This window comes from Somniosus microcephalus, chromosome 3 (assembly GCF_052327205.1).
Source record: "Somniosus microcephalus isolate GS21.2 chromosome 3, FLI_Smic_1.0, whole genome shotgun sequence".
Classification (NCBI taxonomy): Eukaryota; Metazoa; Chordata; class Chondrichthyes; order Squaliformes; family Somniosidae; genus Somniosus; species Somniosus microcephalus.
In genome coordinates, this window is record NC_140989.1 from 311,100,246 (window position 1) to 311,123,300 (window position 23,055).

The 23,055-nt window shown below is 49.4% G+C and overlaps 1 protein-coding gene across 1 annotated transcript in view; it reads left to right on the plus strand.

Annotated features, from left to right (window-relative positions):
- The window catches only part of LOC147122140 (uncharacterized), a 366,564-nt gene that overhangs the window by 235,085 nt on the left and 108,424 nt on the right, over nucleotides 1-23,055 (plus strand). Inside the window, exons 14-17 of the mRNA XM_085982904.1 lie at nucleotides 20,745-20,882; nucleotides 21,057-21,162; nucleotides 21,266-21,401; nucleotides 22,157-22,189. Of these exons, the coding sequence (XP_085839030.1) occupies nucleotides 20,745-20,882; nucleotides 21,057-21,162; nucleotides 21,266-21,401; nucleotides 22,157-22,189 (413 nt within the window). The remainder of the gene's footprint in view (nucleotides 1-20,744; nucleotides 20,883-21,056; nucleotides 21,163-21,265; nucleotides 21,402-22,156; nucleotides 22,190-23,055) is intronic.

Below are 23,055 nucleotides of genomic sequence, written 5' to 3' on the forward strand. Positions count from 1 at the left end.
AGTCACTCAAGCAGTGTAAATGAGAGGTAAAACTATTCTGTCACCACCTTGGTCTGCCTCGCCCATCCATCCATCTCCCACTTCCACCTCCGCGCCAGCGATGTCCAGGGCCGCCTCTTCAGCCTGGGTGAGATGGGCGAGGGAAGGTGGACCTCCTCCTGTCTTCGCCCTTTCCCTTCTATTGTGGGCTCTCTTTTCCTATAGTGAGGTAGACAAGTGGAGTTGGAGTGAGAATGATGGAGTGAGTGTAGAGAGTCCAGAGCATAGATGCTTAGAAGGAGACAACGATGGAGTTAGGTTCCATGTCCAAGGTACATCGGTAGTGGGGAAAATGCTAGAGTCCATTATAAAAGATGTAATAGCAGAGCACTTGGAAAACAGTGACCGGATCGGACAAAGTCAACATGGATTTACAAAAGGTAAATCATGCTTGACTAATCTACTGGAATTTTTTGAGGATGTAACTGGTAAAATAGATAAGGGAGAACCAGTGAATGTGGTGTATTTGGACTTTCAGAAGGCTTTCGATAACTCCCGCATAAGAGATTAGCGTGTACAGTTAAGGCACATGGGATTGGGGGCAAGGTATTGACTTGGATAGAGAACTGGTTGGCAGTCAGAAAGCAAAGAGTTGGAATAAACGGGTCTTTTTCCAAGTGGCAGGCAGTGACTAGTGGGGTACTGCAGGGATCGGTCCTTGGACCCCAGCTATTCACAATATATATTAATGACCTAGACAAGGGAACTAGATGTAATATCTCCAGGTTTGCAGACGACACAAAGCTGGGTGGGCGTGTGTGCTGTGAGGAGGATGCCGAGAAACTGCAGAATGATTTGGACAAGTTGGGTGATTGGGCAGAAGCATGGCAGATGCAATATAACGTGGATAAATGAGAGGTTATCCACTTTGGTGTCTAAAACAGAAAGGCAGATTATTATCTGAATGGCAATAGATTGGGAGAAGGGGAAGTGCAACGAGACCTGGGTGTCCTTGTGCACCAGTCGCTGAAGGTAAGCATGCAGGTGCAGCAGGCGGTTAAGAAGGCAAATGGTATGTTGGCCTTCGGAGCGAGAGGGTTTGAGTACAGGAACAAGGATGTCTTGCTGCAGTTGTACAGGGCCTTGGTGAGACCACACCTTGAGTATTGTGTGCAGTTTTGGTCGCCTTATCTGAGGAAGGATGTTTTTGCCATGGAAGGAGTTCAGCGAAGATTCACCAGGCTGATACCTGGGATGGCAGCAATGACGTATGAGGAGAGATTGGGTCGATTGGGCTTATACTCGCAGGAGTTTAGAAGAATGAGAGGGGATCTCATTGAAACTTATAAAATTCTGACAGGACTGGACAGACTAGATGCAGGAAGGATGTTCCTGATGGTCGGGGAGTCCAGAACCAGGGGTCACAGTCTAAGGATAAGGGGTAAGCCATTTAGGACAGAAATTAGGAGGAATTTCTTCACCCAGAGAGTGGTGAACCTGTGGAATTCTCTACCACAGAAGGCAGTAGAGGCCAATTCATTAAATATATTCAAGAAGGAGTTGGATATATTTCTTAAGGCTAAAGGGATCAAGGGGTATGGTGAGAAAGCAGGGACAGGGTACTGAATTTGGATGATCAGCCATGATCGCATTGAATGGCGGAGCAGGCTCGCGGGGCCGAATGGCCTACTCCTGCTCCTATCTATGTTTCTGTGTTCCTCCCTGTGCGTGGTTAGTCGTTGTCATTGCATAACATTGAAAGGGAGTGAGGGCAGCATAGTCGAATAGTGAAGTGACTGGGTTCATAGAGTGAGAGGGATGGTGAAGGGTGCAAGGGTTGTAAGGGTAAAAGAGGATGTGTAGGAGGAGGTTGACAATGCAGAGTGCTGGTGAGGAGAGGAGAAGGGGAGCAGAAGGAGGGTATACTGAAGGTATACTCACTCTGCCTGATCTTACAAGGTCACTGAACCTTTTACGGCACTGCATCCATGTCCTGCTGCACACCGATCTGGAGATAATCTCCCTTGCCAGCTGCACCCAGACTGCCTTGGTTTCTTTGGGAGGTCTTTTCCTCCCAGATGAGGGGAAGAGCACCTCCCTGCTGTCTCTCGCCCCCTCAACCAACACTCCCAGCGCCTCATCTGAGAACCTCAGGGAGGCCTTTGCCTTGGAGTTGGCCATTGTAGAATCTGAAAAAATGTTGGAGGTGGTGCAGCATCGACAAAAATCCAGTGAAATGAGCCAAGGCAACAAGCAGCCCTTAAATGAGGCTGGATAAGTGACGTCAGCAGAGGAGAGTTTCAGTCCCAAAACACTAATTGGCCAAGGGCAACCCACACCTCTGAAATCAACTGGCCAATTAGGGGAAAATCGCAATTTTTTTCCCACCTCTGGAGGAGAGTTTGGAACCCACCCAAACCGAAACCCGCCTCCATTGGAAAAAATCGCCCCCAAAATGTTTACTTACCAGGAAAAGGTGTTTTTCTGCACTGCTCTCACTTCTTCCAGTTAGCCCAATTGGTGTTCTAAAAAAAAAATTCTAGATGGATCATTACTCTGCCCTCGCTAAACGGGCCCAGCCACACATCATTTTCCAAAAAGGTCTTGGGAACTGTTCCAAGCAACTGAATTAAAGAACCCGATATTTACTGAGGCGGGTTTTGTAATCAGGAGGACTGGTTTTGGTTAGGAAACCCAGGGTTCCATGTGTGCTGTGCAGTTTTAATGTCACAGCATGCGCCTTTGAATACCAGGGTGGTGGGGCGGGTCCAATGGCGGGCAGGGAAACTGGTAAGCTTGGTGGGCTGCACGTCGGAAAAGCTGAACTTCTCGCCACAGAGATCGCAAGATCTTTGTGGGAAGCTTACTTCGGGGCCATCAACGAATGCCTTTGCTTCGCCACTGACCGCAAATTACGGGCCAATGAGCCCAAGTTTTGGACACAGGTGAACGCACAAAATTACTGCTGACTCGCCAGCTGACAGGAAGTTTAGGCACACATCAGGCCTTAAAGGTTGATTCAAGGGACATGAAGCAACAAGAGGCTGATGTTTTACTATCATATTTCTTCTCTTGAATGTATAATGGACACAACAACCTGATATTTCTATTGAACTCCTCAAGAAATCGGAGTTCATTGAGAGCAACTTCAGGGTTGTGTCATGATGCTACCAGTTGGCATAATAAATAATTGTGGTTGTTGATCCTTGTCTGCCTCCAAATAAGCCATCTCACAAAAGGGGGTAAACCACTATGAAACATGGCCTCTAGTATTAAGTGAAAAAGATTTACAACATTCTGCAACAATTTCTGAAGCTGGAAAAACATTTTGGGGCCAATTTTAACCTAATTCCACCCCCCCCCCGGTTGAAAAATTGCAACCTTGTCAACCATTACAACCCATCCCATTTTCCTTTCCATTGAAGTCAATGGAGAGTAATATTTGCAAAACCAGCGTTCAACCCTATCCCGAGGGTTTCCTGTCTAGCATGTTAGATTAAAATTATCCCCTTTTCAAAAGGCTGAAAGTAAAGAACTTTCTTGACGATACTAACCTGTTCCTTAAGATGACAGCACCTAAATAGCATCTGTGGAAGCGGCAGTGCCAGGTTCTTCCGAGAGCAATTTGCCCCTAAACTGTACCCAACACTAGAACAGAACATTTTTGCACAGAGGTCTCTGGCATTCATTTACATGAAAGTTACATTGCTGCAACTTCTTTAGGTGTAGTGAGGTGCAACCACCTGAATAGCCATAGAGGAAATTCTGGGACAGTGCTTATCACTCACAGAATGGGAGCAAAGAAATAGTGCCCAGTTTTCAGATGCATGGTTATTTGGTCATTAAATCCAGGAAAATATCTCTCTGGGTCTCCAATCTGACGTTTCAATTCAGCTTTGTTATTTCACATTCAGGGCAGTCAGCCATCTAACTCACTACAAGATGTTCTTCAATGATGGTGTCTGTATTGACTGCATTAACCAGCACCAGCTGCATTTGTTGAGCTTGGAGAACTGCTCCTTATGGGGCCAATTTTAACTTGGCCAAATCAGAGTTAATGAGGCACTAACGGCCTCAAAATGGTGTTGGCAGACTCACTGCCCTGTTAACATTGATGCTCTGGCTGCTGCTATTATGAAAGGGGCCTACCATTAGGCGGCCATATTGGCCACTTGTTTCCAGCAGTAGGCCCTTTATATTAATCAGGATCCTATGACATACATAAGACTCCAATTGCCATTTTGGGCAACAACTGAACAGAGCTAGTGCCATGCATGCTCCGACCAATTTTAATGACTGAACAGCTAATGAGGCTGAAAATTTGTAAAGAAAAATTAAAACTTATGGGGCCAGGAGGAGCAGGAGTGTTCTCCTGGCCCCACAAAATAATTTAACACTTACCCCAGGCTCCCCTCTTCTGCAATTGCGAACACCACCCCCTCTCCCAGAACGATTTTGACTGCCCAATGTCACATCAGCCTGAATCCAGCGAGCATCCTTAGGATGCCTGTTTAGGGCAGGCAGCTCGTTGGTTCTATTTATGAGGCACAGTAAGCAGCATGTTTTGTTGGGCAACTGGCCAAAAGTCAAAATCTAACCCTGTAAGTGTACAAATTGACATGCCATGTTTAGTAAAATAAATAATTCTCAATTATTTTATTTGCAGCAATTTGTTGTCCCATTTTTCTGAAAAAAAATTGCAGTCAACTCAGTGACTTGTTTGGGCAGGTCATCTTGCATACCCTCCCACCAAAAGTGCCAAAAATTAGTTATTACAAATATGCAGTTGCTTGTGTCTTCAAGAATCAGTTTCTGTGAACATTTCACCTCCGTATCTGGGATGTATCTATCAACTTATACCAGGATGAAAACTACTCCTGGGTGATTGTGCATATTACAGAGATGTTTATTTGGTTTCCTGTGCAAGTAAAAGGTACCTTATTGATGAAATAATATAAAAAGTCCAGTGATACTCATAAACCAAAGTTAAAACTAGAACAAGTTACTGCTTGGCACTGACTACCTGGACAAATATGCTAATAGTGCAGAGTCTACAAGAAAGGCACCAAAACTAGCTGCATGTTGAACTTTTAAGCTTGCCGCCTTAAATGTGTGGGTTTGGTTGAGTCAATTTAAAATATAGTTCAAACAGTGGTGGCTGTTTTAATGACTATACTAGAATTTCCTGAAGAGCTTTTTGTGTAGTATAATGTAGATGGGTTGAGGTTGTGCAGACAAAAATGTGTATATTCTTTTAATTCTATGTATTTTAATTTCTTTGGGATCCTGTGTTTAATTGAATACTGTAGGGAGCAGTTTGAATTTTTGAAATGTAATATAGTTCAACATTCTGTTTGGCTGGAATCCCATCTATGCATTTTCAGAAGCAATTTTGTGTGGTACCTGATAGCATGAGTCAGGAAAGGAAATATTTGAGAATCCTGAGGATTGATGGTTGCAATTCCCCAAATAGGTTAAAACTTGCAAAGTTTTCAGGTCAGCAGATTGTTTTGAGTCTGAAGAAGGGTGGGAGGAGACTTGTGTGGAGCATAAACACCGGCAGGGACCTGTTGGGCCAAATGGCCTGTTTCTGTGCTGTGCATTCTGTGGCCGGAATTTTGTATACCTGGGTGGGTCAGGTGCGGGTGGTCGCCGTGGCGAGTCATGACCCCGTTGCTGATTCCATCCCACTCCTGAAATTGACTTTGCGTTAATGGGATCTATTTTAAGCCCGCCCGCGCGTTACCCGGCCCTATTAAATGGTGCGGGTCTGATGACTTCATCAATGGCGCGTTTTCAGCCGGGATATCTAAAGGAGCCGTGGCCATATTGCATTTGAAGGTTTATCTAGGAGGGTGCAGGCAGCACATTGCACCATTGGAGTGTTGCAACCATTTCCACAGATGCTGCAGAGACAGAGGGCTGCACCCAGGTTCTCCGATGACTCTCTCCATATGCTTGTGGAGGGTGTCCGAGCATGCAGGGAGGTCCTCTTCCCTTCTAATGGGCGGAAGAGACCTCCCCAGGAGACCAAAGAGCCTGGCTCCAAATAACTGAAGAGGTCAACAGCAGGGATGTTGTGAGGAAGACCTGGGTGCAGTGCCGCAAATGTTTCAATGATCTCATTAGATCAGGAAAAGTGAGTACAAAGCCACACTCAATTTCATCCTGCTGTGCCTCTCATCACATCCCCATCACTCTCAGCCTTCCCAACTCTGCTCCTGCACATCCTTACTCACACCAACATACCTTGCACATCCACCCATCCCTCTCTCTCTATTTACATACTCACATCCCCATCTGACTAGCCACCCCTCATACTTGCCCTCGTCCTAATGCAATCATACCAACTAACAACACAAAAAGGAAGCCACTTGGCTTTGGCACCCCACTCCATCGTAGTCTTCCTCTAAAGATGTAACCCATCCATTCCTTTACACTCATTCCATCACTCTCACTCAACCTTTTCTTCTTTCCCTCCTTGCAGGAAAAGAGAGCCCATAATAAGAGGGAGAGGGAGAGAACTGGAGGTGGAATGCCATCATTGGCAACCCTAACAGCAGAGGAGGCTGCCTCAGAAGTTTTGGGAGTCGCCGAGCAGCTAGAGGTGGGAGATGGAGAGAGGGGGACGTCTCAGCAACCTGGTGACAGTATTATATATCATACAGCTGCATAGCATACATCAGTCACTCATGGGGACAGATGACAGCAGCCACTGAATATTCACATGACGACCAATAGTATCTGTACCCATTCTTCATATGACATATCTAGCTCGTCTTTTCACTCTCCCACAGGTCCATCAAGAGCCGCCACCTCCCCCTCAACCCCCGTCCCCACCACTGTCCAGGAAGACAACGACTCAGAGGAGCCTCCAGCTTCTGAGGGCGCACCGTCATCAGACATAAGCGCACCCAGTATGAGCACAGGTACGCACACCTCGGTGGGTCCCACGCAAGATAGAGTAGTGTTCTCGCCCTGAACTCGACTATTTCTATCACTTTGCCTCCAATTTCCACCCTTCCCTCACCTTCACACGGTCCATCTCCGACTCTTCCCTTCCTTTCCTCGACTTCTCCGTCTCCATCTCTGGGGATAGGTTATTGACCAACATTCACTACAAGTCCACTGACTCCCACAGCTAGCTGGACTATACTTCCTCCCACCCCGCCTCCTGTAAGGACTCTATTCCATTCTCCCAGTTTCTCCGTCTCCACCGCATCTGCTCCGACGATGCCACCTTCCACACCAGTGCTTCCGACGTGTGTTCCTTTTTCCTCAACCGAGGATTCCCCTCTACCATGCTTGACACGACCCTCGACCAGGCCCGTTCTATCTCCCGCACTTCAGCCCTCACCCCTGCCCCTCCCTCCCGGAACCACGATAGGGTTCCCCTTGTCCTCACCTTTCACCCCACCAGCCTCCACATTCAACGGATCATCCTCCGCCATTCCCGCCACCTCAAACGTGATCCCACCACCAAATGCATCTTCCCGTCCCCTCCCCTTTCAGCATTCCGTAGGGACCGCTCCCTCCGAGACACCCTAGTCCACTCCTCTATCACCCCCAGCACCCCTTTCCCTTCGCTCGGCACCTTCCTGTGCAAGCGCAGGAGATGCAACACCTGCCCATATACCTCCCCCCTTCCCACTGTCCAGAGCCCCAAACACCCCTTCCAGGTGAAACAGCGATTTACTTGTACTTCTTGCAATCTAGTATACTGTATTCGCTGCTCACGATGTGGTCTCTACATTGGGGAGACCAAACGCAGATTGGGTGACCGCTTTGCGGAACACCTCCGTTCAGTCCGTAAGAGTGACCCCGAGCTTCCGGTCGCCTGTCATTTCAATTCATCGTTCCATTCCCACTCAGACCTCACTGTCTGCAGTCTCTTGCATTGTTCCACGGAAGCTCACCGTAAACTCGAGGAATCGCACCTCATCTTCCGATTAGGCACTTTACAGCCTTCCAGACTCAATATCGAGTTCAACAACTTCAGATCATAACCTCAGCCCCCATTATATTTTTATATTTTTTATCCACACTTTTAGTTTGTGACTTTTCCTTTTTTCTCTCTCTCTCCCACATGGCAGCTGTCTTTCACTCTGCCAGCGCATTTCACACTTCATCTAGAGCCATTGTCTGTTTCTTTACCGGTCCTATTACTATCTCGTCTCACCTTGAATATCTCTTAATGTCTCTTCTTTCATCCCCTCCCCCATTTCCCAGCCCCCAAACTGCCTTTTGTTTCATGTCCTACCTTTTCTCTCAGTTCTGTAGAAGGGTTTCGACCCGAAACGTTGACTCTGTTTCTCTCTACATGGATGTTGCCTGGCCTGCTGAGTTTTTCCAGCATTTTCTGTTGTTATTTCAGATTTCCAGCATCTGCAGTATTTTGCTATCGTCAGAGTAGTGTTGTCACCTGGTGTCTCAACTCAAGTGAGCAAGAGCAGATGGTGGAGACAGGGACAGTAGTGGAGACTCCTCGCCAGAGGGCGCAGGACGTTCCCAGCTCTGCTCAGAAAAGATTGACAGCGGGTAGGGAACCCACTGTCAACCCGCTTCCACGCGAGTCTCCCAGGTGTCTGGTCTGTCTGCGCTGAGCAGACCTGACACCAAGTGGTGGGGGAGGCAATTGACATTAAATGGATTGTTAACATCCAATTAAGTGTACATTTAAATTTTACGTGCTCCGCCACGGGTTACCTGCTGCTCGGGGAACACGTCAGCTCAGCATGTCGTGAGTGGATTCAGCATTGAATTATCTCGTGACCTGACCGCTGCCAAAGTTGTATAAAATACCCCATGTTACGGCTGTTCACTTTCAAAGCTCAGAAACTGTTGGTTACTGCATTTGGAGGACATATTGAGCTTTCTGCAGCTTGCAAGTGTTTGGCGCCAACTCTCTATCCAGTGCCACCTCATTGGAACAACCTCTCGCCATTGACAGATCGCTTCTGTCATCTCAGCCTCACCTGCCATCTATTCCATCAGCACCGTTGCCCTTGAAAGTATCTCACCTTGAGAATCCCACCAAGATCAGCCCCAACACCGTGCACACCAGCAGCAGCAACAACACCACCGCCGGCCTTCTCCGCAATCAACTGATGCTGCACAGGGCATCAGCACCTGACCACATTGCTGCCTGGGATGCCAGGGATAGCCTCGCCATGGCCAGATTTACTTCACTTGATGCTGTATACCCTGGATGCCACATGATGCGCCAGTTTGGCACCACCCCACACAACACCATAAAGCATTCTTACAATGCCCAAGCCATGAGGGTGAGTATGAGGGGTGGCTAGTGAAATGGGGAAGTGATAATGTAGATAGAGAGGGATGGGTGGAGGTGCAAAGTAAGTTGGTGTAAGTAAAAATGTGCAGGAGTAGGGTCGGGAAGGCAGTGTGATGTGGATGTGATGAGTGGCACAGCAGGATATGGTTGAGTGGCTTGGCAGTAACGTTTCGTGATTTACTGAGATCATTGAAAGGCTTGTGCCACTGCAGCCTGGTCCTCCTGATGACGTCCCTGCTTGTACCCTCATGTGCAATGTACAACCAGGCGGTGTTGATCTCCTGGGGAGGTGTCTTCTGCCCATGGGAAGGGAAGAGAATCTCCCTGCGTGTTGTGACTCCCTCCATAAGCATATGGAGGGAGTCATGGGAGAGCCTGGGTGCAGCCGTGCATCTTCGTGCAATGTTTGCAGCACCTCAATGCTGTAGAACACTGACCGCAGAACTGTCAAAATCAATTTGGACATGGCTCCGTTAAGGAAACCGGTTGATGACGCGTCATCAAATGACATCATCAGACCCACTTACTTTTTAATTGGCTGGCAACCTCACAGGGCAGGCTTAACAAGCCCTGTTAACGTAAAATCACTTGGAGAGTGTGGGCTGCAGTAGGCAGCGGGCTGGGACCGCGACACCGACCCCGCTTTGCTACTACCATACAAAAGAAGAAGATATAAAACCTGAACCACTTGCACATTATAATACAGTGATGAAGCAGACAAAATATATACATTTTAACCAGAATTACCTGCTAAATTCAATTGGACAATGTATTATTGCACTAAATTATTATTCAAGCAAATTTGCAATCAACTACTTTTAGTTTCATATTAGTTGTGTCTATATAGTCTTGTGCCTCTACCCATTTTCAGCCTATTAGCAATAGTGTCATTGTAGGAATGTCTAGTTCCTATCAAGAGACTGAGGTTGACTCAGGCGATCGAACAAACGATGTTTAACGTAAAACAAACTGAGTTTAACAAACATGCACAAGAACTACGAATACAGGTCTAGTCAGTTCGGAGGCTCCACGAGGACTGCTTGGGCGGTCCCGTGGCTGGCGTCATGACGTCATCACGTTTTTCCCGCCGATGACATGCAAACATATATACAAAGTTACAGACTCAGGCTGTAGTTAACATATTGTTAAAGGGAATTATATACATTTGATCGGAGTCCATTAGTGGCTCCGCCACATGCGCCCCCCCCTCCCCCAGAATTGCCTTTAACAGAAAAAGTGAAACGGCGAGGAGGCCTGACAAGCCTGTCAGAGCGACTTCTCTACAGTTGGAGTGGAAGCTGCTGGACGGCGGGCGGTTGCGCTTGATCTGTCACGGCGACTGTGGGCGGTCGGCCACGTTTTGGCGGCTGTGCGGTCTCGACCGGGCAGTCAAGGTCCAAGTGTGCCGGCTTCAACCGGTCAACCGAAATGTGGTCCGGTTTACCTCCGATATCCACCGAGAAAGTTTTGTCTCCCGGCTCTAGCACGCGGAAAGGACCAGTGTAAGGGGCCTTGAACGGATCCCGATGCGCGTCGTGGCGGATGAACACATATTCGGCGTTCTTCAGCTCTGCTGGGACGTGGGAGCTCTGAAAGCTGTGATACGACGTTGGTACTGGTGCAAAACACCTGGCTGCCTCCTGGTGGCTGATGAGTTGATTGGATGCGGACCATGGCTCTGTTGGAGTCGGAAGGAAATCTCCTGGTACGCGCAGCGGCTGGCCATAGACGAGCCCTGCCGAGGACGAGCAAAGATCTTCCTTGGGTGCCGTGCGAAGACCCAACAGGACCCAAGGTAGCCTGTCCACCCATCCAGCGCCTTGGAGGGCCCTCAGTGCGGCTTTGAGCGACCTGTGAAATCGTTCGCACAGGCCGTTCGCCTGTGGATGGTAGGCTGTGGTGCGATGTAGCTTGATGCCGAGCCCTTGAGCCACTGCGTTCCAGAGCTCAGAGGAAAACTGCGGTCCACGATCAGAAGAGATGTCCGCCGGTACCCCGAAACGGGCGATCTAAGAGGAGATGAATGCCCTGGCCACGTCTGCTGAAGTGGTGGATGACAAGGGAACTGCCTCTGGCCATCTAGTGGTGCGGTCTACCATCGTAAGGATATGTGTAAACCCATGAGAAGGTGGAAGTGGCCCCACCAGGTCCACATTCACGTGATCGAACCGTCGCTCCGGAACCGCGAAGATGGCCAATGGAGCTTTGACGTGCCGCTGCACCTTGGCCTTTTGGCAGACCACGCAGGTGTTGGCCCAGTCGCGGACATCCATATGCATGCCCCGCCAAACGAACTTGGACGACATCAGCCTTTGCGAGGCCTTCATGCCAGGGTGTGACAACCAGTGTATGGCGTCAAAAACTTTGCGGCGCCAGGCGACCGGCACGATAGGGCGAGGATCTCCTACAGAGATGTCACAAAGTAGCGTGGTGCCTGCGGCATGGAATTTGACGTCGGCCCCTTGGAGGCTAGAGGGGCTGGTTCGGTAAGCTTGCACCTCTGGATCCGAGGCTTGGTCCGCAGCCATGAGGGCATAATCGATGCCAAACTGGACTGCATGAACGGTCACGCGGGAGAGGCAATCTGCCACCAGGTTGTCTTTACCGGCCACGTGCTGAATATCAGTAGTGAATTCGGAGATAAACGTTAACTGCCGTTGTTGTCGGGCTGACCACGGTTCGGCGGTCTTGGCCATAGCGAACGTTAGTGGCTTATAGTCCACAAAAGCAGTGAAAGGACGTCCTTCCAGCAAGAACCGGAAATGACGGATGGCCAGAAAAAGAGCCAGCAACTCCCGGTCGAAGGTACTGTATTTCCGCTCGTTTCGCCGTAGTTGACGGCTGAAGAACGCCAGCGGTTGCCACGTTCCATTTACCCACTGTTCCTGCACTGCGCCGATGGCGTAGTCTGACGTGTCGGTGGTGAGGGCGATGGTGGCACTTGGCAGCGGGTGCGCCAGCATGGTCGCGTTGGCTAGGGCGCTTTTTGTGTCAACCAACGCCCGGTCCATGTCGACCGTCCAGCTTACCGGATCCTTGCCAGACTTGCCCTTGAGGGCCTCGTACAGGGGCTGCATGAGCAGAGCTGCCTTAGGCACGAAACGGTGGTTACCATCCCGAGGAACTCCTGCAGGGCCTTGATGGTCTGCGGGCGTGGAAAAGATGTTACTGCCTCCACCTTCGTTTGCAAAGGAATTGCGCCGTCCGATGTGATGCGATGGCCCAAGAAATCCATCTGTTGCAGGCCGAACTGGCATTTGGCCGGGTTGATGATCAGGCCGTGTTGGCTGAGGCGACTAAAGAGGGTGCGTAAATGGCAGATGTGCTCCACTTTGTTGGAACTGGCGATAAGGATGTCGTTGAGGTAGACTTTTATTGCTAGGTGATCAAGAAGGCCAATGGAATGTTGGCTTTTATTGCTAGGGGGATAGAATATAAAAACAGGGAGGTATTGTTGCAGTTGTACAAGGTATTGGTGAGACGGCACCTGGAATACTGCATACAGTTTTGGTGTCCATACTTAAGAAAAGACATACTTGCTCTCGAGTCAGTACAAAGAAGGTTCACTCGGTTAATCCCGGGGATGAGGGGATGGACATATGAGGAGAGGTTGAGTAGATTGGGACTCTACTCATTGGAGTTAAGAAGAATGAGAGGCGATCTCATTGAAACATATAAGATTGTGAAGGGGCTTGACCGGGTGGATGTGGTGAGGATGTTTCCGATGATGGGTGAAACTAGAACTAGGGGGCAGAATCTTAGAATAAGGGGCTGCTCTTTCAAAACTGAGATGAGGAGAAACTTCTTCACTCAGAGGGTAGTAGGTCTGTGGAATTTGCTGCCCCAGAATGCTGTGGAAGCTACATCATTAAATAAATTTAAAACAGAAATAGTCAGTTTCTTAGAAGTAAAGGGAATTTGGGGTTACGGGAAGCAGGCAGGAAATTGGACATGAGTCTATGTTTGGAATGGTCATGGCCCTGTGATTAACGGAGCGGGCCCAGGGGCGATGTAGCCTGGTTCTGCTCCTACTTCTTGTGTTCTAATTATGTGTTAGATTTCAGGAGATGGTTCTATTCCTGTTCCTGGCTGGGGTGGAGATCACCTTTTACAGAAGGTAAGTACTGTAGAAAATATCGGGACAGTGATCTCCTGGACGAGTTTCGATCGCCTAGATGGGTCGGAGAGGAATTTCCCAGATTTCTTTCTCCCAAATTGGCCATTGGGTTTTTTATCTGGTTTTTCGCCTCTCCCAGGAGATCACATGAGTTCGGGAGGGATGTAGAGTGATAGTAGATTTGAGGTTATGATCAGATCAGCCATGATCCTATTGAATGGTGGAGCAGGCTCGAGGGGCCGATTGGCCTACTCCTGCTCCTATTTCTTATGTTCTTGTATAAACTTGAGGTCCTGAAGAACGGAGTCCATCAGGCGCTGGAAAGCCTGTGCAGCATTCTTCAGTCCAAACGGCATCCGCAGAAATTCGAAAAGGCCGAATGGGGTGATGACTGCAGTTTTCGGGATGTCTTGCGGGTGCACGGGGACCTGGTGGTAGCCACGGACTAGGTCGACTTTGGAAAAAATGGTATTCCCTGCCAAATGGGCAGAAAAATCTTGGATATGAGGGATCAGGTACCGATCAGGAGTAGTGGTGTCGTTTAGGCGTCGGTAGTCGCCGCATGGCCGCCATCCGCTGCCAGGTTTCGGGACAATGTGGAGAGGTGAAGACCAGGGACTATCCGACTGGCAAATAATCCCTAGCCGTTCCATTGTGGAGAACTCCACTTTCGCAGCCGCGAGCTTGCCAGGTTCGAGGCGCCGGGCACGTGCATAGACCGGGGAGCCAGTAGTGGTGATGTGATGTTCGACACCATGTTTTGTGGCCGTGGAGGAGAAGGTGGGTCTGGTCAAGTCTGGGAATTCTCCTAGCAGGCGAGCGAACTCATCCGGAGGCGGGAACGCACAGGAGACGGTGTGTGACATGGCGTTACTGCGGTGGCAAGGGATGGAGTGGAACGTGGCCGCATTGATTAAACGTCGGTGCCTTACATCAACCAGGAGGCTGTTAGCGCACAAGAAATCTGCACCGAGGATGGCTTGCAAGACCTTGGCCGTGATGCATTCCCAGTAAAACCGCTGGCCGCCGAAACACACCTGGACCCGCCGTCTGCCGAAGGTCCGAATAGCCCCGCCATTAGTCGCCTCGAGCGAGAGGCAGTGCCTCCCAGCCTGCATATCAAGATTTGATGCAGGTAGGATGCTATACTGCACCCCGGTGTCGCATAAGAAACGTCGACCAGAGAGGGAGTCGGTGATAAACAGGAGCTTTCCAGAATTTCCGATTGCCATCGCAGCCGCGGGGCGCCCGTTAGAGCCGGTCCTCTTTTGCCAGAGTTGAAGTTGGGTTTTTTTGGGTGAGAAGCTGCAGGGAGGGCGGCAACATCTGGCTTTCACGCCAAAACGGGCGTGGTAGAAGCACAACCCCGCAGGTTGAGGAGCTGGGGCGGCGTCTGTGGGGGATGGGCGCCTCGTGGCAGCACAGTACTGCTGCGTCACCGCGAAGATCTTGTCCGCTTCGGCAGCAAGCACTGCGCAGTCTGTGACTTTGGACCTGGCCAGGGCAGCTTGTACTTGCTCCGGTAACTGACTGAGGAAGAGCTCCCTAAAGAGGAAGCATTCCGGTTCGGAGCCAAGGAGCGTGAGCATTTGGCTCATGAGCTCAGACGGCTTGGAGTCCCCGAGGCTGGGCATAGCGAGCAGTCGGCGGGCACGCTCCGACTTCGTGAGCCCGAAGACCTGTAACAACCGCGACTTGATTGTTTCATACTTGCGGTCGTCCGGGGTGTTCCCAAGCAGGCTGACGATCCGCGAGGCGGTGGAGCTGTCGAGTGCGGAGACCACGTAAAAGTAACGGGTCTGATCCGCAACGATGTTCCGTAGTGAAAACTGGGCTTCGACCTGGACGAACCAGGAGGTCGCTTGTTGCTCCCAGAATTGCGGTAGCTTCAATGCAACGGCATTTGTTTCCATGCTTCGTTCCTTCTGCGAAAACCGTTCGCAAAAGTTGGGGTCACCAATGTAGGAATGTCTAGTTCCTATCAAGAGACTGAGGTTGACTCAGGCGATCAAACAAACGATGTTTAATGTAAAACAAACTGAGTTTAACAAATGCACGAGAACTACGAATACAGGTCTAGTCAGTTCAGAGGCTCCACGAGGACTGCTTGGGCAGTCCCATGGCTGGCGTCATGATGTCATCACGTTTTTCCCGCCGATGGGGGATCACGTGATGAACGGCGTGACGTCATCGCGTTTGCCCGCGCTCTTAAAGGGACCGCGCTCTGTACATGCAAACAATATATACAAAGACTAGCTGAAGTGCTCGGCAGTGCCGAGGGATTTTTGAGGGCATGTTGTTGTTGGAAGAGAGAGAGAGAGAGAGCATGACTGGGGGGAAGAGAGAGTGCGACTGGGGGGAAGAGAGAGCGCGACTTGGGGGAAGAGAGAGCGCGACTGGGGGGAAGAGAGAGAGCGACTGGGGGGAAGAGAGAGCGCGACTGGGGGGAAGAGAAGGCAGGGGAGGGGAGGGGGGAGGAGGAGTGGGGGGAGGGGTGGGGGAGGGGAGGGGGGAGGAGGAGTGGGGGGGGGAGGAGGAGTGGGGGAAGGGGGAGGGGAGGAGAGAGAAGTGGGGGGAAGGGGGGAGGAGAGAGGAGGAGTAGGGGGGGAGAGAGGAGGAGTAGGGGGGTGGGGGGGAGAGGAGTGGGGGAAGGGGGGTGGGGAAGGAAGGGGGAGAGGAGTGGGGGAAGGGGGGTGGGGGAAGGGGAGGAGTGGGGGAAGGGGGGTGGGGGAAGGAAGGGGGGAGAGGAGTGGGGGAAGGGGGGTGGGGGAAGGGGGTGGGGGAAGGAAGGGGGGAGAGGAGGAGTGGGGGAAGGGGGGGAGAGGAGGAGTGGGGGAAGGGGGGGAAGTGGGGAGAGGAGAAGGGGGGGAAGTGGGGGGGAGAGGAGGAGTGGGGGAAGGGGAAGGGGGAGAGGAGGAGTGGGGGAAGGGGGGGAGGAGTGGGGAAGGGGGGGGGAGGAGGAGTGGGGAAGGGGGTGGGGAGGAGGAGTGGGGGAAGGGGGGAGGAGAGGAGGAGTGGGGGAAGGGGGGGAGGAGGAGTGGGGGAAGGGGGGAGGAGGAGTGGGGGAAGGGGGGGAGGAGGAGTGGGGGAAGGGGGGGAGGAGGAGTGGGGGAAGGGGGGAGGAGGAGTGGGGGAAGGGGGGGAGGAGAGGAGGAGTGGGGGAAGGGGAGGAGAGGAGGAGTGGGGGAAAGGGGGAGTGGGGGAGGAGAGGAGGAGTGGGGGAAGGGGGGGAGAGGAGGAAGGGGGGAGGAGGAGTGGGGGAAGGGGGGGAGAGGAGTGGGGGAAGGGGGGGAGAGGAGGAGTGGGGGGGGAGTGGGGGGAGGGAGGAGAGGAGGAGTGGGGGAAGGGGGGAGAGGAGGAGTGGGGGAAGGGGGGAGAGGAGGAGTGGGGGGAAGGGGGGGAGGAGTGGAGGGAAGGGGGGAGGAGTGGGGGAAGAGGGAGGGGGAGGAGTGGGGGAAGGGGTGGGGGAAGGGGGGGAGAGGAGTGGGGGAAGGGGGGGAGAGGAGGAGTGGGGGGGGAGTGGGGGGAGGGAGGAGAGGAGGAGTGGGGGAAGGGGGGAGAGGAGGAGTGGGGGAAGGGGGGAGAGGAGGAGTGGGGGGAAGGGGGGGAGGAGTGGAGGGAAGGGGGGAGGAGTGGGGGAAGAGGGAGGGGGAGGAGTGGGGGAGGAGTGGGGGGAAGGGGGGAAGTGGGGGGGAGGAGGAAGGGGAAGTGGGGGAAGGGGTGGGGGGGAGGGAAGGGAGGAGGGAGGGGAAGGGGGGTAAGGGGAGGGGGGAGGGGAAGGGGGGTAAGGGGAGGGGGGAGGGGAAGGGGGGAGAGGGGGAAAGGGAGGGGGGGCAGAGAGGGAGGGGAGTGGAGGAGAGGGGAGGGGGGGAGGAGTAGGAGAGGGGAGGGAGGGGGGAGGGAGGGGGGAAGGAGGAGGAGGAGGAGAGGGGAGTGGGGGGCAGGGGAGGGGGAAGAGGGGAGGGGGAGAGGAGAGGGGGGAGGGGAGAGAGGGGGGGAGGTGGGGGAGGGAGGAGCCAGCAGACCCTCTCCCCTCTGCCGGCGATGGCTCCGCTGAGCTCCGTGCCGCCCCACGCACTGACATGCCGAACGCAGCGCCCCGGTCAGCCCGAGCCCTGCCCTCCCGAGGCCGTGCTTGAGGCGGCTTGAGATGGCCGATTGCGGCTGGCGAGCCCGGTTGCCGGGGTAACCCTCTCCGCTCCCCCTCTCGAGCCCCACCCCCTGCTAACCTGCTCGCTTCCCTCTGGCCGCGCTCTGTGTGGAGGTGCACCGTGCAGCGCAAGCACGAGGAGCTTGCAGTGAGCCCAGCCAGCCTGCCTTTACCAAGATGGCTGGCCGCTGGTTCGGAATCGGGCCCAGCGGGGGGGAGGGAGGAGCTTGCCACAAAACAATTGCCTAGGGTCCAGCATGGCTGGCAACAGACGCCCAGGCTTCGAGGCCTACCTGCAAAAACGGGGAAAGGTCGGAAAATTAATGAGATTAGATAAAAGATTTAGAAAGTAATTAACTTTTTTTAAAAACAATATGTGTTTTAAAAGCAACTTTTTTTTTAAAGACGCAGAAAGCGGGAAAAAGAAATGAAAAGTTTGGAATCAAGATGGCGGCGACTCACCTCTGTTCAGAACGATAAGGCCCGCCCACACACGCACCGATTGGTCGACCGTCAGCGTAGGATTGGTAATCGTCCCGTCACTCGACTCTAGGAGGGCCCGCCCGCACGCGCCATGAACCCACCCCCGCCACGCAGCGATTGGTCAACCGGCGGGTCGCTCGACCGTACGATTGGTCGACCTCGACGTCACTCAATGCTAATGAGCGGAATTTTGAACGTTTTTTGGATACCGCAGGCACAATTTTTGTCTCACCGAAACGTAAATACGCTTACAACCCTTCTGGAATCGTAAGCTTTCTTTTGATGTAACACACGTGTAGGTACGCTCTATAACTTTTGATTGTATAGCCGGACAAAGAGACAGAAAGACAGACAGAGAGACATACCGTTTTATATATATAGATACAGACTCAGGCTGTAGTTAACATATTGTTAAAGGGAATTATATACATTTGATTGGAGTCCCTTAGTGGCTCCGCCACATCACCTTGTAACCCTCCATTATCTGATTCAAGATATTGTACTAGTAACCAACCTCACACAAAAGAAATCTATCTACTGAAGCAAAAACAAGTGTTTGAAAATTAACTAGAATGCACTGGGTAGGGGTGGGGGTCAGTTTTGAACTGGAACACACATCAGATGGACAGAGCGATTGCGCTCGCCCACCTGATGGTTTTCATGGTCAAGCCTCATCTAAATATTTTGGGTGCACTTCCAGTACTCAGCAAGCACAGTCAGCTCACCGCAGGGGCGGGGAAGCTTCTTTGTGGAGCCAAGCTGGAAGTTAGGCCCTTCCTGACTCCATAAATATCATTGCAAAAAAGCATTTGGAGCCCAACTAAGCTGGTTAGGCTGCTCAACGCCTGGTACCAATGGTCGGAGTGTGCACATCGCAAGCTCTGCTCATTGGTACTTGAAAATTGCAGTGTCGTCAAAGAACCGTCGTAGGATTCCAATTTAAATATTTTAATAAGGCTCCCATCTGTTTTGGACAGCAGTGCTAGCTGCCCATTTCGAGGCTCGCTCAAAAATAGAGTTGGGCAGGCCACATGTAGTCAATAGGCAGGACGTTTTCCCAGTTTTCAACTGCCCACCACCCTGATTGCCAACGTGAACAAGGCAACAGTTGAAAATCAACCTGACCATTTCTGATTTGCAGTTCAAAATTTTCCAGGGGGTACCAATTGACACTATCTATCTCATTTAAAATCTGCTGCATAAATCCCTGGATTTTTGCCATTCTAATAGCTGTAATTTGCAAGTACAGGAAACTTTGGTTTATCCGGAGGTTATATGTCCGGAATACTCGATCTAATGGCAAAAATCAGGAGCCGTTTTCTATAAGTTTTTTTTAGTTCTCGTTGCTTTTTTCCCCCCCAGTCAGGCACTGCAAGGTCTGTAGCTATAGCAACAGCTTCAGCTAGAGACGCTTGCAGCTGCAGCCGACTGCTTAGAAGCTGTTGCTAAGCAACAGTGTTTGTTGTCAGATACAGAGATGCAAACCTCCGTATGCTTCAACATTAACTTTGTATGTCCGGCAGTTTTGATAGATCGGCAACAGCTCGGTCCCGTCTGTGCCGGATATCACAAATTCCTGTAAGATAACAGCAGTTAGTATTTCTTTAAATAAATAAAGACTTTTTGATCTTTATTAAAGTTGCACTTTGAAAATGTAGCTGTAACATGCTAACCTAATGGTTTAATCATTTTCATTGGAAATTTTCAGTTTACATTTGGGTAGTAAAAAATAATTATTGCTTGTAGTTATTGGGCTTTTCTTAGTGCATTGTACATTATAGTAGATTCTCAGATTGTTGTGACGATGCATACGGTTTTGATTTATAGATTGGCATCATTTTAAGTTTCATGCTAATCCTTGAAGGCAAGCATATAATGTAATGTGCTACAAAATGTTAGAAAGTTTCTACCAGTGATTCCTCATCCTTTGAATTCCTGACCTGGGCTGTGCCATTATGTGGAGCCATTAAGCGTAGGCCAAGCTTTTAGTAAAGTAGGAGAGACAACTGGAACGAGAATCACCCCAGACCACTTTATTGCATGTTTTAACAGTGAGTTATACTAAAATCCACATGCAAGTCCTAAGGTTGAAATTTCAGACGGCCCACTCACACTGAATTACTCTTTCACTGTTCTTGGAACTGCGGCAGGGCAGGACTTCCATCCACCCGTTTGCCCTTGCCTTGACCCCATCCCAAATCCAAAGGATGTTACGATTAGAAAATTAGGGAAGGGTGTCCATGTCACTAACTGCTACTGAGGTGCCGGCTCTGTGGAGGCAGTGGGATTCTGGAGCATCAAAGTCGGGGCCATGAATTGAACAAGCCCATGCATGCACAGATCTTTGATGTGATTTTTCTTGCTCCATGTGTGTTTTACCACATATGGCCCAGTACTGCAAGTATGTCTGCTTCATTCTTATCACTGGCTATACAATTGGCAGGATTTCCAGGAATGCTGGACATCCTGCCTGTCCTGCCATGGTGTATACTCCATCTGAATTTATCAGTGAGGCAAGAAAGGGGAATAACCCCAGTTGAAATGGGTTCCTTTCATAATCCTTGCCCCTCTGTTCACAATGCACTAGTTTTGCTGCCCAAAACCCTGGAATTTCAGGGTTCATGTGCTTATCCTCTTGTGTGGACATGTAAATAAGGTAGAAAATACAAATCAATTAATAAAAATAAATTACAATTTTTATTTTGAAATCCATTTTTTAGTAATGAAGGAGAAACATGGCTGTGATGCTCATCCATGCATGAACAATGGAAAGTGTGTTTTAAAGCCAGAGAGTACTCTTGGATACTTATGCATTTGCTCCTCTGGATATTCTGGAGACTTCTGTCAGTGTTCTGCTAGTAAGTACTTAAGTAGAAATGTTCAATATAATTGCTTTTCAATTTATGTAAATATAAATGTATGCATGTCTTACTGTGATCATTTAGAATCCTTGATGTTGCTTGTTCTTTTCTGCATTTTATTTTAAAGAAGGAAAATAGTTTCTTAGGTGGCATTTGTGCTTCTCTCTGCAGGCACACATACTTCTACATCTTCATTTCTAACTTCTGGATGCGTTGTGGTACTACTTCTCCTCTTTGCTTTAAGTTATCTTATCTACTTGCATTTTTTCAGGGAAAGGTAAAAATTTTCATTACATCTTAACTTTGCCCCTTTGGAGCCATTTCTTATGAAATGTTCTGAATTATAAAATTATCACTAATTTTTATCTTCAACCTTGTAGGAAACAAGATAATACCACTGGAAAAATAACAGAGAATCGACAGCCACATTTAAAAAAGTCATCCAAAGCTCCTAAACACAGGTCTTCAGAACCTACAGTTTCCACATACAACGAGACTGAATTTCCAACAGAAAATGTTTGTAGCCAGCATTCTGATCTCCTACAATTACATTAACTATTTCTTTAAGTACATTTGTAAAATCACCAGAGTAAGGGCTCTTGGTTTTTCTTAATCTTGCAAGATATTTGTTAAAGTCAATATAAGAAGAAATGCCAAGTTCTTTGCACCATTTAAAGTTACTTACTTTAAGTTTCATTTGAAAAATTAATTTGAGTCTCTTGGTAAGTAAAAAAATATATCTAAGCCACTCCGCACAAACCCAGTCGATTTAAATATGGCCATAGAGGTCGTCTCCAACCAACAAGAAGTATAATACCAGTACAGTGGTTTCAGCTGAATTAGATGCTAGATAAACATTCATTCAGACTGGGTTCCAAATGCCATGTCTTCTCAAGTCCTCTAGACCCCTTCAAGCATTCTATCCTCTATATTATCTTGGATATGATTTGTGCTTTTGCTATAAGATTGGATTTTAAAATCCTTTTTTTAGGAAATTTCCCATTTTTATGGGACCAGAGAGCCTTTAGTGCTTCCCTAATTTGGAAATGAGGCAATCTGGCCACTGCTTTAAGGGAGCCAAAGATGGGAGCCATGGCGGGTGCAATAGTAGGTGCCTCGGGTGGAACAGAGGAAAACCATGGCCCAGGACAAGCACGAATAGGAGCAACCATGAGTATTTATTTAAATAATTATCATGAATTAAGACATATTCTTAGGTCTATGTATTGCTGAAATTCTACTTTATAACTATAATCTTTAAATATTTCCAGGAAGGAAGCAGCTCTGCACATGGAACAAGAAAGGTATGCATTATGAAAGCTGCCAAATATTCCAGTACTTAAAGAATTGTAGCCACGGTAAAAGTAAAATACATTTCATTCTCAGTAGACATTCTTAAGCCAAGACATTTTAATATAGGCACTACATATTTTTTACATTTAATTGTTAGGCAAATATACACATTTAGCTTTATATATGTAGAAATAGATAGACATTTACTCCCTTTCAGATTAGATCTTCCTCCAGCCACATACACACATTTGGCCCCAACCTAACATTAGCAGGAAAAAATAAAAAGAATGCTTTGATTCCTGTGAGTAGAGTTTAGTCCCAACCAGAGGAAAAACAAGTATAAACAATATTCCCAACACTTTTTTTTTAAAGAATTGTGATTCACAGAAAATGTAGTGATTTTCCAAGACCCATCTAGTAGAAAATAAAAGGTGACCCTCCCTAATTACCTTTCCACTACTTCAAGACTCGTGCTTGGACAATGCATTCGGGTTCCATTTGAGAATCAGGCATACGTTGACAATTCTATATATAAATAATTTACCTCATTCAGTAAGTCAGTAAAGGCATTAGAAAAAAACAAGTCAGAATGGAAGATAATTTAGAGCACCACTGGGAGGAGCTAACAGTCAACGGACTGAAAGCTACTCCTATTGCCTCTCTCTTGCTTAATAGATATATACTGCAGAATGCATGTTGTGGCACATACCCTGGGATGGCTTGGAAGGAACTAATAACATGAAGGCTTTATGCTGTGGAACACTTCACTCCTGCAGGAAGTGCCAACCCTGTCCCAGATGTTATCTGCAGGTCCTCTTGCAATAGATGCTGCAACTGTGAGGCGGCCTGTCCTGCAACAGGTCCAAATACATTTAGA